This window comes from Myodes glareolus, chromosome 26 (genome assembly GCF_982192425.1).
Source record: "Myodes glareolus chromosome 26, mMyoGla1.1, whole genome shotgun sequence".
NCBI classification, from domain to species: Eukaryota; Metazoa; Chordata; class Mammalia; order Rodentia; family Cricetidae; genus Myodes; species Myodes glareolus.
The window spans coordinates 23,807,411-23,824,209 of NC_142051.1; the positions used below are offsets into that span (position 1 = coordinate 23,807,411).

At 38.4% G+C, this 16,799-nt stretch overlaps 1 protein-coding gene across 1 annotated transcript in view; it reads left to right on the top strand.

Moving 5' to 3' along the window:
* Positions 1 to 16,194: 16,194 nt before the first annotated feature.
* Ptprq (protein tyrosine phosphatase receptor type Q) overlaps positions 16,195 to 16,799 on the top strand; it is a 189,302-nt gene continuing 188,697 nt past the window's right edge. The window contains exons 1-2 of the mRNA XM_048418794.3: positions 16,195 to 16,251; positions 16,597 to 16,708. Of these exons, the coding sequence (XP_048274751.3) occupies positions 16,195 to 16,251; positions 16,597 to 16,708 (169 nt within the window). The remainder of the gene's footprint in view (positions 16,252 to 16,596; positions 16,709 to 16,799) is intronic.

Sequence of the window (16,799 nt, forward strand, 5' to 3'; positions counted from 1 at the left end):
TGATAGGTCCAGACAGACATGCAAGAAACAGCCCAATTCTCCATCCTGGTTCTGGCCATCTTCCACATCGTTTCTATTGGGGTTGAAAATGGTTTTGATAACAGTGCGTCAAACACACAAGAAATACAGACAGAAACGAAAGTTGTAAGCACATTTCCTATTTCAATATTCAAATGCTCCTTTGGTTCCGTAAGAATAATTTATTAGACTATTCTCAGTTTTAGGTTGTGGACATTGACTCTGGTTTTTTTTCTGTTTCTCTGCTTCAGATTTCCATAGCCTTTGTACTCTTGTGGGAGTGTTGCCAGACAATAGAGCTGCTAACTGCCTGCTGCCTGCCAGATTTTCCAATTGTGTTTTAATTTCTCCATTGTTCCATTAAACAGAGAATGAAACAGTGCTTTTCCAGCTCAAGTAAGCCTCCCAGCAGCAGATGGCGGCTCACACTGCGGAAGCCACAGGAAATAGAAGATGATAAAAAAAAAAACAACACAGAGAATATATGCATTATGTGATTTAAAAAAATTTTTATGAAAGAAGGGTGACATTTTATTTAAATTTCTATTATTTTTCTTGACGATTAACTTTGTCACAGTTTGATATGTGCTTAGGTTATGTACTAATAATTACATATTTTTGAGGTTGCCTTTGCACAAAACCAAGATGCAGTGTACTCCCCACACTTTAGGAGGTTGGGAACGTTTGGATACAACACTACTGAACCTTTAGTTCAAAGTTTTTTTTAAAAAATTTTTTAAAGAAGAAAGCAAACTATCTTTTTTTTTTTAAATTATACATACCCAATTAAAGTTCCCATTCCCTCCCCTCCTCTCTTTCCTTCTACTTACCCCACTCCCCACCCCCACCCCCATCCATTCCTCAGAGAGAGTAAGGCACATTGCTTTGGGGAAGGTCCAAGGCCCTCCCTACTATATCTAGGCTGAGCAAGGTATACATCCAAAGAGAATGGGTTCTCAAAAAGCCAGAACAAGCAATAGGGATACATCCTGGTGCCAATTCCAGTGGTCCCTCAGTCTGTCCCTGTCAACCACATTCAGAGGGACTAGTTTGGTTCGATGCTTGTTCCTTCCCACTCCAGCTGGAGCTGGTGAGCTGTTTCAGTGGGTGAACCCATCCATGTCTTGACCACTTTGCTCTTATTCTCACTTCCCCCACTCTTCAATTGGTTCAAAGTTTAAAATGACTTTTGATAAAGATTTTCTCTTTCGACTTTTAACTTCTCATGTCTGCTAGGCAGAGCAGGTTTACAAGAGACTTGATTATAAAAGGGATCCCAGGTCCAAGGAGAGATCCCCAGATTGTTCTCTGGACAGAAGAGAGGGTGCCTGAAACGGCCTTGGCCTATAACCATACTGATGAATATTTTGCTTATCACCATAGAACCTTCATCTGGCGATGGATGGAGATAGAGACAGAGACCCACATTGGAACACTGGACTTAACTCCCTAGGTCCAAACGAGAAGCAGAAGGAAAGAGAATGTGAGCAAAGAAGGCAAGACCAGAGGGAACCTTCATCCGACGAAGGATGGTGATACAGACGGAGACCCACATTGGAGCACCCGACTGAGCCCCCCAAGGTCCAAATGAGGAGCAGAAGGAGGAAGAACATGAAAAAGGAAATCAGGACCACGAGGGGTGCGATCACCCACTGATACAAGGGGACTGATCTAATGAGAGTTCACCAAGGCCAGTTGGACTGCGACTGAACGAGCACGTGATCCAACCAGATTCTCTGAATGTGGCTGGTCCGGAGTCTTTCTGAAAAGCCATTGACAATGACACTGGGACTTGTTTCTTCTGCATATACGGGATTTTTGGGATCCAGTCTGTTTGGATACTCACCTTCCTGGACCTGGAGGGAGGGGGGAGGAACTTGAACTTCCCACAGGGCAGGAAACCCTGACTGCTCTTAGGGATGGAGAGGGAGGAGGAGAGGGAGTGGGGGGTGTTGGGAAGAGGGGCGGAAATGGAAACTTTTATAATTTAATAAACTTTGCAAAAAAAAGAATAAAGAAGTTAGAAAACAAAACAAAACAAAAGAAAAAAAGAAATGTTTTTGTTACCCTCCGAGTTTACAGAAAATTAGCACAAATGATGAGTGTGTTTCAGGGCTGTCTGAAAGTAGGTCGTTCATGCTACAAAAGTTTGATTTTTATTATTTGTGTTCTAAATGATGTGGCCCCACGTGAAGTTGACTTTATGAGACATAGTAGAAACTGAAGATAGAAACTGTTAGCAGGCTTACAGCACTTCTTCTGGATGAAGACAATAGTTTAATAGACAAGAGTTCCTGTGAAGGTTTGATGAATGAAAATAGCTTGCCATCCACTAAAATATATGACAATATGGAAAAGTAATAGTACTAAGTTTCTTAGACTGCAATATCAGCATTGCATGTGTGAATGTGCTCACGAAAGCCATGCCAATGCATTTAAATAAGCAGAAGTTAGAACAAACTCAAGATGCCTCTATTGGACTAAATCAGAACGGCTGATAGCAGCACACAGCAGCATTGTCAGTGTAGAGAAGTAATAACTCAAGGCATTTCCTTGTTCATGCAGATAATATGAAGTTTTAATTTAAGTGAACTTTCTCTATGCAGAAAATACCATTTAACCATTTGTTCTTAGGCACAAAAAGTTATATCTACAATAGACAATTTTTAAAAAAAAGGCAAAGCACGAATAACGTTTCTTTCTACAGGTGGTAGGAGAAAATAGTTCTCCAAATGTTTCTGAGATAAATGTTTGAAGAAGTGGCTTTTCATTAACCGGAGGAGCATTCACATCTAATAGCCTTCCTCCAGGGATGGACTTTTAATTAGTGCTATGACTAAGAGAAGCTAAAAAGGAGCGGTCTTAATTGTCATCGTGGTCAGCCCTGGTAAATTTAGTTTAGAGTTAATTAAAATCTACAGGATTAAAAGCAAGGGAATAACTATGTTTAGAGCCAAAATTTTGTTAAAAATGAATGACTCAGACGTGTGTGCCGACAGCGGGAGAAGGAACATTGGCTTGCATAGAGAACATCTGAGTAATATTTCCCACCTCGGTCCCTTAGAAAATCCTGGGCACAACCGTTAAGCTCTCACTTGGAAATAAAGGAGACTTATTCTTACCTAGATAAGGAAACCTTATTAAAATAAAATGCAAAACTACTTGAGAAAATGCAAAGTACTCAAAGCCCAAGGCACTATTATGATGAAATACCCAATGCCTTCTGAATGCTTTGGTTATGTATGCCTATTAATAATTTTTGAAAGAAGATGTCCTGGAATGTGAAAAATGGAAGATGCTGTCTTTTAATTGCATTATTTGGATCCAATTAACCTTTTCCAATATTATAAATATCATTTACATATACACCTGCTCCAAACATATAGAATCAAGCAAAATGTCTTGTAGTGATATTTTGTTTATGTTTTAACAAATAATGCTTGTCTGAAGATCAGAGTGTAGAGCTAAGCCACTAGAGGCCAGGGAGTGGTGGCACACACCTTTAATCCCAGGAAGCGAAAGGCAGAGGCAGAGGGATCTCTGTTAGTTCAAGGTCACTCTGGGCTACACTAAATTGAATCTGTCTAAAAGAGAAACAGAAAGGTGATCCCTGAATTTAGGATCCCATGGCTTTAATCCCAGCACTGGGGAGGTGGAGACAGGAGTGATATGACTGGGTGGAGAGAGGAACATAAGGCAGGGGGTTGGCAGGAGCTCAGTGCAGTCTGAGGTTTTGTGGAGACAGCTGCAATTTGAGGTTCGGCGGAGACAGTTGCCATGTGGGGATCACTCCTGCAGTCTGAGGAGGCAATCTGAGGGCAAGATCACACTTTTGATCTGAGCATTGGTAGAGGAAAAGGGCTCTCTAGAGACTGGCTGCACTTCTCTGATCCTTCAGCTTTCTCCCCCTAATATCTGACTCCGGGTTTTATTTACTAATAGCAATCAGAATTTGTGTTATAATATCTCTTTCATTGTGGGACTCCCGGTTCTAATAAAGTTTGTTTGAGTGTCCTTGTTTGCTTAGCTGTGAGAGTTGATTTCAGTGTAGAACTTAACATGTCTGGGAAAGCGGAGGACTTACAAATGCAACGATAGTCACATCAATTGTGGAAAATAAGATAGTTTGAATAATTATTACATGTCGGCACGGAATTGTGCATTTAAGTAGCTGTGCTGAACAGGTGCAGATTTCCCAAGTGTAGGTAAGGCTTGGAGTGGCTCAGAACTCATTAAATGTGTAATTTTAATCTAGTTACCTGACTCTAAGAGCGGGTGTGAAGCTTTTGTTTTCATCTGCCTCATTTTGCAGTCTGTCTTTTGTCTTCTACAGAATATTAATAATTTTGTCTTTTTATATATTTCTTTCTTTGTGATATATTTAGAAACAGAAAGGGTATTAATAAATAAACAAATGGAACTAAAATATATTATGGAAATATGAAATAATTTTCAGTTAAGAAAGTGCATCATAGAAATTAGTATATAAGACACTAAAAATGGGTGAACAGGTTTAAATATACCAACAAGCTGAATTCTAATAGGCTTAAACCAGTGTCTTCATAGAGACAAACGATTTCATATAAAAATAGACTTTTAGTGGCATAATTATTCCACTGAAAACTTTACATTAGATTTATTCCTGTTGAGAAATGACCTATGTTATATGGAAACATAAGGCAGAAATATTGATGTCCCACCAACTTAACAGGCATACTTCCGGTCTCTGGGTAAAGGAATGGGAGCTCTGGGAAGAGGAAAAGGAATCCTCTTTCTTCCCTTCTGATTTGATCCAGTGCATAAACTAAGTTAGAAAACACAAAGTTAATAACTTTCTTAGAATTCTTCTATGAAAAATTAAAAATAAAAGCCCATAGTTTTGACGCTCTTTTTTTTTTCTTGGAAGAGGCTTTAGGTAAAATCGGTTGCACCAGATCACATGGTGCTGGCATCTGCTAGGAAACTCTCGGTGTCCTGTGCTTTCTAAATCATACTTTAGGAACAAAATCTCCATGTGAACACAGGTGATGTAGTTAGGGACTTTTATTTTCTTCAGTTAACACTCCTTTTTTGAGCACCGACATGCACGCTGGAGAGAGGAAGTGGACAGGTCCCGGTGAAGAACATTACTCCTCTCCTGCAGGCAGACTTCTGGTGGTCTTTATTCCATTCGTTTGATCCTTCATTTTATAACAGCAGATTCAGAATTTATTACACTCCTTCATTATAAGGTTTCTCTCCAATTAATCCTTTTCTGTTTATTTTCATGCCTTTGGATTTTCCTTTTCCTTTTCCTCCATGTTCCCTTCCTCTTCCTTCTCAACCTCCTTCTTTTTAATTGTGTGTGTATGTGTGTGTGTGTGTGTGTGTGTGTGTGTGTGTGTGTGTGATTTCAGAGCAGCCCACTTGGTATTGGATAACCATTGGTTAAGCAATTTGTAGGCTTCTGTGGGGAAGACTATGTTTCTCTTACCTCAGTGTTCCTCATTTACCTGCAGTTCTTGGCGTAGGGTTGGAGTCTCATGAGAAGAGGAAAAAATTGTATGAACCAAACATTATTTAATTTTTTAATTAAAGAGGTAAGTCAGTGTAGGTTGGTGCTAAGTGAGGCAGAGCACATGATGGTTAATTTGGTTGTCAACTTGACACTTGTCAACTTGACACTTGTCAACTTGACACTTGCCGACTTGGAAAGAAGAAACTCTCAATTGCGGAATTGTCCCTATTGTAGTCACCTATACCATCTCCGTGGGACATTTTCTTGGTTGTTCAATGATGTAGGAGGGCCCTACCCATTGTGGACGATATCATCTGTAGGCCAGTGGATCTGGATTTATAGCTCAGTGGTAGCCTAGAAGCAGGCCATCAGATAGGATTCCTTTGAAGCTTCTGCTTCTAGTTCCTGCTTTGGGTTACAGACTCAGCTTCCCTTAATAATAAATTGCAACTTGTCACCCAAATAAACCCTTTCTTCCCAAAGTTGGTTTGAGATCGTATTTTTGTCATAACAGAAAAGTAACTAGTAATTAGGACAGTAACTCAGTTGGTAGAGTGCTTGTCTACTGTGCATGAAGTCCCAGGTTCTAACCCCAGGACTGCATAACTAGACATGCTGGCATATATCTGCCACTCCAGTCCTGGAAGGATTGAGGCAGAAAATTCAGAAGCTCAAGGCCATCTTCTACTATTCCACTACCTAGGGAATCTGAGACTAGCCTGATCTACACTCACAGTTTTCATGAAAATTAAAAAAACCCCAACGAAAGAAAAACGTTTTGGTTGATATTCCAATGGAAGTGAAAGGTTTTACCCGACTTTCAAAAATTCAAGACAAACAGGAAGTACGAATTGTGTGTTATGGAGCAGTGACCACTGGGTTGAAACCTCTGCGTGAGCGCAGGCTAGCCCAGAGACAACAGAGGCTAAGATGGTGTGGTTGCAGGCTAACTCAGAGAAAACAAAACCTAAGCTGGTGTGAGTGCAGGCTAACCCAGGGACAACAGGCACTAAGCTTGGTAATGCACAGGGGCTTCTGCAATCCTGTCCTATAGAGTCAGCTGCAAATAACCTACAACAACCTGGTAAGTTGAAGCAATAGAAGAAAACTGATTAACCCAAGGTGCCAAGCAGTAAACAAGGGCCAGGTATTAGAAGAACAGTACTTAGCTAAAAGGTCACTGAGAGTCTAGACAATTTTCCTTTCTGTACTTCTGCTTCTTCCTGCTCATCTGTGTAAACTATTTAGTTTTTTATTAGCTTTCCTGAAGACCAGATTTCTCTGCTACAGTTCTCTTCCAAATGCTAAGTAGAAGATTGCCGTCCTCAGCTTCCAGGCATTGATGGCATATGATAAGCCTCAGGGACATTTCCTACCTAAATCTCTGAGGAGTGGACTATATTACTCTAGACTGAAGTAGATACCCAATCTTCATCTAATCGGACAGGAAATGGAATTGGTCTCTATCTCATAATGCTTAAGGGAACTGTAGTTTAAGCAGAGAAGAAAGGCAAAAAATAAGATCTTTTGGAAAGGATATTATTATGTATGCATTTAGACCAAAATGCAGAATGGCCTTTGGGACAGAGTTCAATCACTCAACAAATTCATTATGCAATGTTGGAAGAGGTCATTTCCTAACCGTGTGTTCTTGTCTTCGTGGTGGCTGTGTTCTGGCAGAGCTGCAAATTTGGGGGAAGATGCTGACTATAGCAACAGCTCAAGAAAGATAAGGGGAGGAGAGGCAACACCTTTAGCTTGATGAGGATCAGATGAGACTCATTTTAAGAACAGTCTTATACTGCAACTAACTATAAAGCAGAACTTTAAATTGTTATTTTTTGCCTAGAATGCTAGGAATTTAAAAGATAAATAATATTTATTAATACAGATAAACTGAAATTCATTAAACAACAAATATTTGTCCTACTTAGTAGCTTTGAAACTATTAGCTTTCTGGTATTCTTTCTCTGAGCATGGGGAGTGAAAGAAGATTTATATCCCTGAAGGAACCTCAGAACCATGATGGAAGGGGAGGGAATATTTATTCTAAACATGAAAAAAAAAACTTGCTTCCGTCTTTAAGACCAGAAAGAATTCCCTATGAATTTAGACAAAAGAGCAAGCAGCTGACACAGAATATTTACAGAACTTTGCCATTCTGGTTTTTTTCATTCTTCAGCTGAATTTTATGAACCTAGGGTAAATCTACAGTCCAATAGAGCAGTACTGAGCAATAGAATTATGAAATGATTCAGAAATAGGAGAGGATAAACTTTAAATTTTGTAGTAGAAAGTTCAAAAGTAAAAGGAAATAAAGATAATTTAAGCAACATATTTTACCCTAATATGCATTCAAAATTCTAATCGGTAACAAACATAAAAATTATTGAGGCATTTTCCTTCATTATTTTCATATTAATTACCCCAAGCCTGAAATGTATTTTGTGCCTGAAACACATTTCACATCTTCCCTAGGTACATTTGAGGCCCTCAATAGCCATGGGTAGCAAGTAGCAATCACTGACAGAATAGCCACAGAGAGAAGCTATTGTCATGCATTTTTAATAATAAAATGGAAGTGTGTCAAAAACCTCTCTTTGATGGCCAGCTCAAATCCCACATCTTTGAAGGCCATCTGATGTTATCAATAGGAAATTATACTTTCTTGTACCGTCTCTCATAAAACTTTATCTCCTACTGGGTTCCTTGAGCATGTCTTTTGTTACTATTGATGTTCAAATGCTGACCTCCTCATGTCGTTTTCTTGAGGAAATGTTCTCCTGTTGAGCGAGAACATTTGAGCGAGAGTTGTGTCGTGAATAACATAGTAATTTACTTTTCTCCACAGCTTCTGCTTTCAAGACCCCAAGTGACAGCTTAAAAAATGCTGTCATTTGATGCGATTTTGATACGCTACTCTTCGGTCAGTTTATGTGTGATTTTTAAGGGAGGGTAGACTGTGTGGAAGAGTCACGGGCCAGAGATTCTATACTTTGAATTCTGATTTCATGCCCACTGCAGACTTTGGATTGGTTGTCATTCTCTATTCCTAGTTCTCCACCTATGAAAGGGTTTTCTATTGATTAGCTGAGAAAACTCAGCAAGATGATGTTCAGTTAACGTTCTGTTCTGCAAAGTCTATGACAGGACTTTCTTCCGCTTTTCCTACTCTTTTGTATGATGACAAGTCCGGTGTCTATGCACAACCAGAGGAAGAATATTTTAGCGAGTTAGCCATCTTTCCAGCACCTGACAAAAACCCATTTAGTCTTCTGCTCCGTTCCAGGAGCATGACATTCATCTTAAAAAGCACACCCCGAGTCTGCCCATTTCTTCCCATCTCCTCTGCAGTTCTCCGTATTTTCTCGCCAAGACAACCCAGGTGACACATGAACCTCCCTTCCAATGGCTGAGTATCATTTTAGAGTTCCTTGTCATTCATCTAGCGTTGGTTTTAACATTTGTCCACTCGCTTTTCAAATACCATCGTTTCAAGACCTGAACGATGGTCTTGGAGATCTCTCCTGGCTGATCTTTATTTAATTTTCCAGTCCACTGTGTTACTATGTAGCAGCTGTTTATGTCTCTTTGTTCCTCAAACATCCAACCACATCCCCGCTAAATGACGAGCACATTCACTTTGCTTGGGCACTCCACATCCGGATTGGATTAACTATTTTCCTCTCATCGCTCTCTCAGTTCAAATATAATTTTATCTTCCTCGCTGGTTGTCAAATTTAAATAAAATTTCTCTTTCTAGTGCATCTGTGATTTGATTATCTTATTTGTTTATTTACATAGTGATTTGTCAGCAGGCGCCGATGCTGAAAGTAACTTCCCTTCAACCAAAAGCCTTTCTGTTTTAGCAGAACAAGTTCATTTCTGAAATTACACTGTCCCTTCAGCAAGTGCTCAATATGTTTTTGCTGGATAACTAAACTCCACATACAAAGTAATTTCCACATATATTTGGGGTGATTGTGAAAAGCAGATAGTAATTCTGAATGACAATATTGGAGAAGAGTTGAACTTGAGATGAACTTGCTAAGCCATAGCATCGGACTCATGGAAAAGAGGGCAGGACATTCTATATTATTAGCAAGGTCATAAAGTCAGCAGTGAGCATCCTATTTGTCATTTATAAATGTCATTCAAGACAAGAGACAACCTGAATAATAGATCATTCATGAAAAATTCTGTCCTTTCTAGAATGTTTCAGTTCATTCCTATATTCAGTGCAGGAATTCAGAGGTAAATACTCAAGAATTTTTAATGTCAGTTGTAAGGAATACTCACTTCTTATCCTACATATCTGTCCCAAATTTTACATTTTAAGTCAGGTGCCATATGGAATGATCTTCTCCTGTGTTACACTGAGACCATTAAAATTATTCATTGTAAGATGGAACACATAACCACACAATGGTGTCTCACTATACGTTCTTTGGAGACTGAAAATTATGTATTCATTATCAAGTAAAGATTAATTTTTAGAAGCATATTGATCTTTAGAATTCACATTATTGATATGGATAACATTGTGTTACAAATGGTTATCTGAGTCTTTCGCAATCAATGGGATTATTTGTTAAAGTTTAATGAACTGGGCAACACTATCCCAGTCACTCAGTGGAGTGCACTTGTATAATTGGGATCGTTTCTCTCTTCATATAAAATTTATCATCCCAGGTCTCCAAGCACCCTTTGAAAGTTCAATTGAGGCACAAATTATGCTTCCCTCAATAGGGTTCTGATGTGCCTGCATTCGTTTTATGCTCTTTTTGGAGAGGAGAACTCTGTATGATTTTATTCCATTAAAAGTTTATACAGTTTTATGTTTAGCGCATGTGAACTGCTTTTCCTTCTACCTTTCATTAATGCGTTACCACGACTCACTGTGTCTGAATGTAGCACTCCACTAAGATAATATCCGCGTGTAACTGTGCGTTTCTTTCTGCTGCTTCTGCTCTCATACCTCAGGTTCCCAGCGTCCTACTAATTCCTCTGATCTTCCCACTCCAGACAAGGAATGCTGTCAGTGACACCTGTGCGTCAGTAAGCATGCAAACGCAGCTAGACTTTCTGACTTTCCCTTCTCAGTCAGAAAGTTGTATTTCCAGAAGATGGATGAGTGTGTCTGTCTAGGAAACCAGTTTTTTTGCTCCTACCATGTAGCTTAATATTTATCAAAGCAAATAAGGTCTAAATAATTTATAAAATCTATATAATTGGTTTTATTTAGACACAGAAGCATGGAGAGAAGAAGAAATAAAGAGGGTGATGATTAGCCTCCGGTGAATAAAAAAAAAAAACCAGGTTATTAGAATAAGTAGGTTATAGAACTGGAAATATCTAGAGTCAATGGTGATTCTCAGTTTTAATGAGCAATTTGATGACCTTGCCCAGGGTATGAGAAAGAGAGACTTGTATGAGGTCTGTCATTTAGCATTCTTTGATTCTCTTCACAATATTTGTTGCATCTTCTGTATTTCAGCGGTGCAGTTAGTAACTCTGTTGCTGGTTTTTCCACATGAACTGGTTTTCAGTGATGTGGGTTTCACAATGTCCACATGAAGCTCTCTCCTTCGGAACATTTGCTGGAGGTCTCTGTGGACCATTGTTCTGACTGTCTGTTCCGTTGACAAGCCAGACCCGGCTCTGGCTTCACCTTTGCGTCTCTTATTACCTTTCTCTTATGGCATCATGTTCTACTCCTTTGTGTTGCTGGGGTTTCCTGGAAAGTCTTTGGAGGTGGGGAATTGATATCAAAATTCAAGTCCAGCCACTCTGGATGCTAAAGGAACTAAATGAATATATGATACTTTGTCATAAAATATATTTAGATTATGCCTCTTATGCTTAAATGATGACATTAAACTTGAAAGGGGAATGATAGATCAACCTGTTTCATGATTAAGTCTCCCCTAAATGTGCCCTCGTTCAAGGCTTTTTTTCTTGGTGGGGGGGGAGGTTGTTGCTATATGTTAACTACTATGTGAAAATTAGAAACGGTAGCTGTCAAGTTAATTAAAACTCGAAGTCATTGCCCTGGGTCTAAATTATCAATTCTGTTATTTATCCATTTAAATGAGATTGGGGTAAAATTACCTAAATTCATTTATTATTTTTCATGGAAATAGTATCCATTGATACTGTTCCTTGTAGTATTTTTTTTTTTTTCAGACAGGGTTTCTTTGTGTAGCCCTGACTGTCCTGGAATTCACTCTATAGACTAGATTGACCTCGAACTCACAGAGATATGTCTTCCTCTGTGTCTGCCTCCCAAGTGCTGGGATTAAAGGCGTGTGTCAACACTGCCTGGCTTGTTCCTTGAGCTGTTGCAAGTGTATAAAAGTTTGTGGTGCATCATAATCTTTCCAAGAGTTATTCTTTTTTGTATTTCTTAAGGCTAGATATATTACTTATCAGACATAGAATATATTATGCCCAACCTATGGTTTTGCCACAGAATTATTTAAACGTGGTATTTGAAGCTTATCAGATAGTTTTGTTATATTGCAAATATAACTGAAACTTGATAGTGTTTATTTTTAATATGCTTTGATAGACTTGCGTAAATCTTTTACAATACTCTTGAAGCATGTCATACTTTATTTTGCTTTGCATATATTCTTTTGAAGTTAGAACTTGTCAAGGTCCTGGCAATGGGGCTAATCACTTCCATTTTGCATTTCATATTTTTTCAGCAAAGTTGATTTCTTTTTCAAACAAAATTTTAACACCTTTGAGTTATCATATTCATAGACACTGACCAAGTTTCTGTTGTCCTCCAACATTTGGTTTAAATAGAATTTGGTTTAAAATTCTAAACCAAAACATTTTTTAAAACAGAGCCAAGATGGGTTTCTCTTTTATTTCCCACCAGAGTGTTCCATTGTGACTTAAAGTTAGAGCCACTGTAAATATAATCCTAGTATTTCCCATAGATTCTTTTTTTAAATTGATTTTTATTGAGCTCTACATTTTTCTCTCTCCTTTCTCCCCTTCAACCTTCTCCCAAGGTACCCATGCTCCCAATTTACTCAGGTGATCTTGTCTTTTTCTACTTCCCATGTAGATTAGATCTATGCAAGCCAAAACATTTAAGGGCTACAGCAGACTACGTTGTCTAACATGTAGCAATTAGTGACTTGCTGCCGTCAAATCTTGACAAATGTCCAGACAAGTTCAGATGCACCATAAATGTCAAACCCACACACAATTTCAGAGTTAATGCAAAAATTAATAAAATCATTAGAAGTTCTATGTTGATACATATAAAGTAATGGTTCTGATAGATTAGGTTAAATGAATATTAAAATTCATTTTACAAGTTTTTCTTTAACTTTAAATATAACTACAAGAAAACAAAAATTTCCTCTTGTAACTCAAATTGTAGGTTAACTAGTCAGAGTTGCCTTCAAGAGTTACAGGATGCAGGGACATATTTAGGTCCCGGTTACCATAATAAAAGAAAAACTAACTTTTAAGGACTTATATGATCAAATAATTTGATCACTCCATGTGCAAAGACTTTGAGGATTAAATCCTTGTAGATTATCATTCTGGATAAAAATCTAGCTCCAACCAAATTTAACATGGTGCTGCTTTTTTTTTCCTTAAAATTACAGATAATTTTACCTTTTGATTTTTTTCAATACTGTTTCTAAAATGAAGTTATGAGAGTGTCTTTGCATTTTTTTTTTCTGTATCTGGGAGATTACGTTACGTTCCAAGGATAGCTACTCATAGACTTATTATGGCAAAGTCATCTCAGCAAATTTCGTCTTCAGGCTACCCCCTGGATATTGCAGTCTTCAGCATTACTCCATCTCCCTCTTGTCTCTGCTCAGATTTTCACGGAACTCTAGTATTTAGAGTCCCGTTCCTACTTTTGACGACTCTGCAGTTCATGTGCTGTATTCTAAAGCAGTCTTTAAAACCATCCAAGCAAGCTAGATTGTTGCTTTTCTACTTAAAACTGCCACCATTGCTTTAGGAGAAAATACACCAGACTCAGTGCCAGAAACAATCTGTCCTTCCTTGGCTATACCATTTTTCTATATCTAGCACGCTCATCTGCTATTTTTGGGAAGGTTTTTGCTTAATTCCTCTGGAGCATCCAGGCCTTTCCTCTTGATTGACTGGCTGATTTCCAGACAAATAAATTCTTTTTCATCTTTATGGGAATTATTTTACTCCTAGCCAAGAGACTCTCAGTGTATTATATTAAACCAAGCCGAAGAAGCCACATCCAAGATCAAAACCATCCATTCATCAGTCCTTCTTTGAGCTTCCCAAGGCTCACACTAAGTAACTTTTCCTTTCTTGACAAAAGTTTCATAGACTTTACTCATTTTCTGAGATCTCTGAAAAAGATATTTATGTAAGAATACGTGCTTGTGGTTAGTAGTTGATTGACGGTTCAGCTGTGTGTGCTTTGTGTATTTTAACATGTTTTGACACAAACTGTGTAGAAGAGTAAAACATCTCTCCTGCTTTGTCCCCATCTCTTATACCCCTTTATCTTTTCTCGTCCTTTGTTTGGGGTAGGGTTTCCTGCAGTCCAGACTGACCTAGAAGTCACAACAACCCTGAATTCTTGATTCTTCATCCCCCACTGCTGTCCTAGTTAACGCTAACTCTCGACTTGACAGCCTAGAGTCGCTTGAAGGAGCCTTAACTTAGTAACTGTCTTTATCAGGCTCATCCGTGGTTTTGTCTATGAGCGGTTGTCTTAACTGATATAAGTTGGCTATGTTTACTACGGGTAGTGCTATTTTCGGGGCAGGTAGTCCTGGGTTGTAAAAGAATACTAATCAACCACGAGCAAGTGAGGGAACAAAGGAGTAAGCCAGCACGCAGCTTTCCTCCACAGTTTCTGCTTCCGGTTCCTGCCTTGCATCCCTTCTGCAACATCGCTGGGTGAGGGATCGTGAATATAAGTCACGTGAACTCATTCCTCCTCGTGTTGCTTTTCGTTAGAGTGTTTATCACGGCAACTCAATGAAACTAGATCAGCCTCCCAAGAGTGGTGCCAGGATTTCTACTTTAGCTACCATCTTTTCTCGGGACCAAATATTCAAATGTCTGAGATGACGGGGACTGGACCACTGCACACATGCACAAGAAATAAATAAATAGCAAGAAAGACATCATAAAAATGTTATCTTTAAAATACTAAAAGATTTCATGTTAGGTTACTATAAAATTTGTGTGAGCGCATAATACTTTTGTAGAGAAGTATACACACTTTTTATTATAGCCCTGTCAAATCATCCCTAGGAGTGGAGTTTTGAAATGAAAAATGGAAATTCGTGATTCATTCCAAACCCCATTCTTTTGGTGTTGGATTGGCTCTGTACCAGGTGTGTTTCGACAGGATCTGCATCATCGCTTTCTTCCCTCCACTGATATTGTTTGAAATCCACTCTAAAGAATACAAGTTAAATTCATTGGCCACACCCTGATTGTGGAAGCTCTGGCTAAGGATTCCAGACTGCAAAAACAACACTGGTAGCAAAGGGGGAATAGTAAGCCAGAAATGGTGAGGCCAATGGGCACTCATCACTTAAAAACTCCTATTTCATTTCTAGTATGAAAACTGAGTTTTTAGAAGAAATATGGATGTCAATCTTAATCAGAAATGTAAGAATTTTTGTCACACTTTTCTCAGTTATCTTCTGTGATGAACCCCCTAGTCAATTATGGAGTCTACACTGAATTTTAAAATGATTTTAACGCTCAAATAGAATATAACCTTTAAAATAAGCAGATTAACCAGTAGATTATATGAACTAAGGCATACCCCAGGAACAAACATAAATTCATATTCTTCCTCATAATTGCATTTAAAAATTAAGAAACAAAATGTCATTGAATATATACATCCGTGCATGAAGGCTGTTTATGGGTCACTGTTTTCTGACAATCTGATTATTTAAAAATCCCACTGGAGGCTATTGATTCTTTTAAAAAGTTGGGACATTTATGAAAATAATTGTATCTGAACCTCTATTTTTCAGTATCAGAACTGGAAAAAAGCTGAGAGAAAAGCAAAAAACCTGAGATGAACACATAACAAAGATGCCCTCAAGATGCTTTTCTCTGTGCTGGAGTCTGCTGTGAGCTGTGGGGAGATATTTCTAGTGGATCTTGTTGTTGCCATGGCTTTGTTGCTATCACAGGTCTTGGAGGTGGAGCGTATCAGGTATAGTTTTCATTTCATTTTTGCACTTGGCCAGCTTGCGTGCATATTTATATTTGGTCCTGGCAGGTTATTTCTGCGAGAAACTCACAAACTATGAAATCTTTTTTCCTTGAGTGGGTTTCAAAAGCATGAAGATGTGGTGTGGGCAAAAATGAATAAGTTTTAACATCCTGAGGTTTTGTCTTAGTGATGTCTCTTCTGTCTTCTCTCTCTCTCTCTCTCTCTCTCTCTCTCTCTCTCTCTCTCTCTGTGTGTGTGTGTGTGTGTGTGTGTGTGTGTGCACTGAACCTACAGCCATCCATCCAAGAGTTCATGAATAGTTTAACAAAGAAAGGGCAGAGCTATTGAGTAATCCAGGCTCATTAATTGTGTACTCGCCAGGAGGATCTGACTTTAAATCATTAATGCAGGCAACATTTCTCTTTAGAGTCATCAATGTGATTCTACTGCATGAAAAAATGTAATAATGATGGATTTGTTTTTCCTTTTCCTTTTCCTTTTTATTGGAACTTCAGAGACACAGGTATTTTATATGTACTCTTAGAAGGGGGGAACTAAGTAAAAGGCTGTAAATGTTTTGAAGATGTCATTGTTGCCTTACTGACAAAGAGCTGGCATCTGGAGAAATACTGATTTACACTTTGATAACACAGGACATTTTGTAAGTTTCATCTTGTTTTGTGTTACTTAGTAGACAGCTACATGACACAGCAAATTCATAGTCTGTAATAATATGGAACCTTGTTTTTGAAATTTTAAACAGTATAGCTATGTAGAAAAGTGTTAGCTACTTAAATGATGATGGATTTATTATTTTAACTTGCTTTTCAGAAATAATGTGATATTTACTGAACTCTTTGCATTCTAGGTTGATGTTTCCAATGCTGTTTACGGCACTGGGTATGATATAACGCTCTCTTCGATTTCGGCTACAACATACAGCTCGCCCGTGAGCAGAACAGCAGCAACAAATGTGACAAGTAGGTGCATGTTTTCAATTCCTTTTCACAATGTGTTTACTCCTTACAGCTCTGTATAGGATAGAGATGCTTACATGGGCAGCCTTTGCGT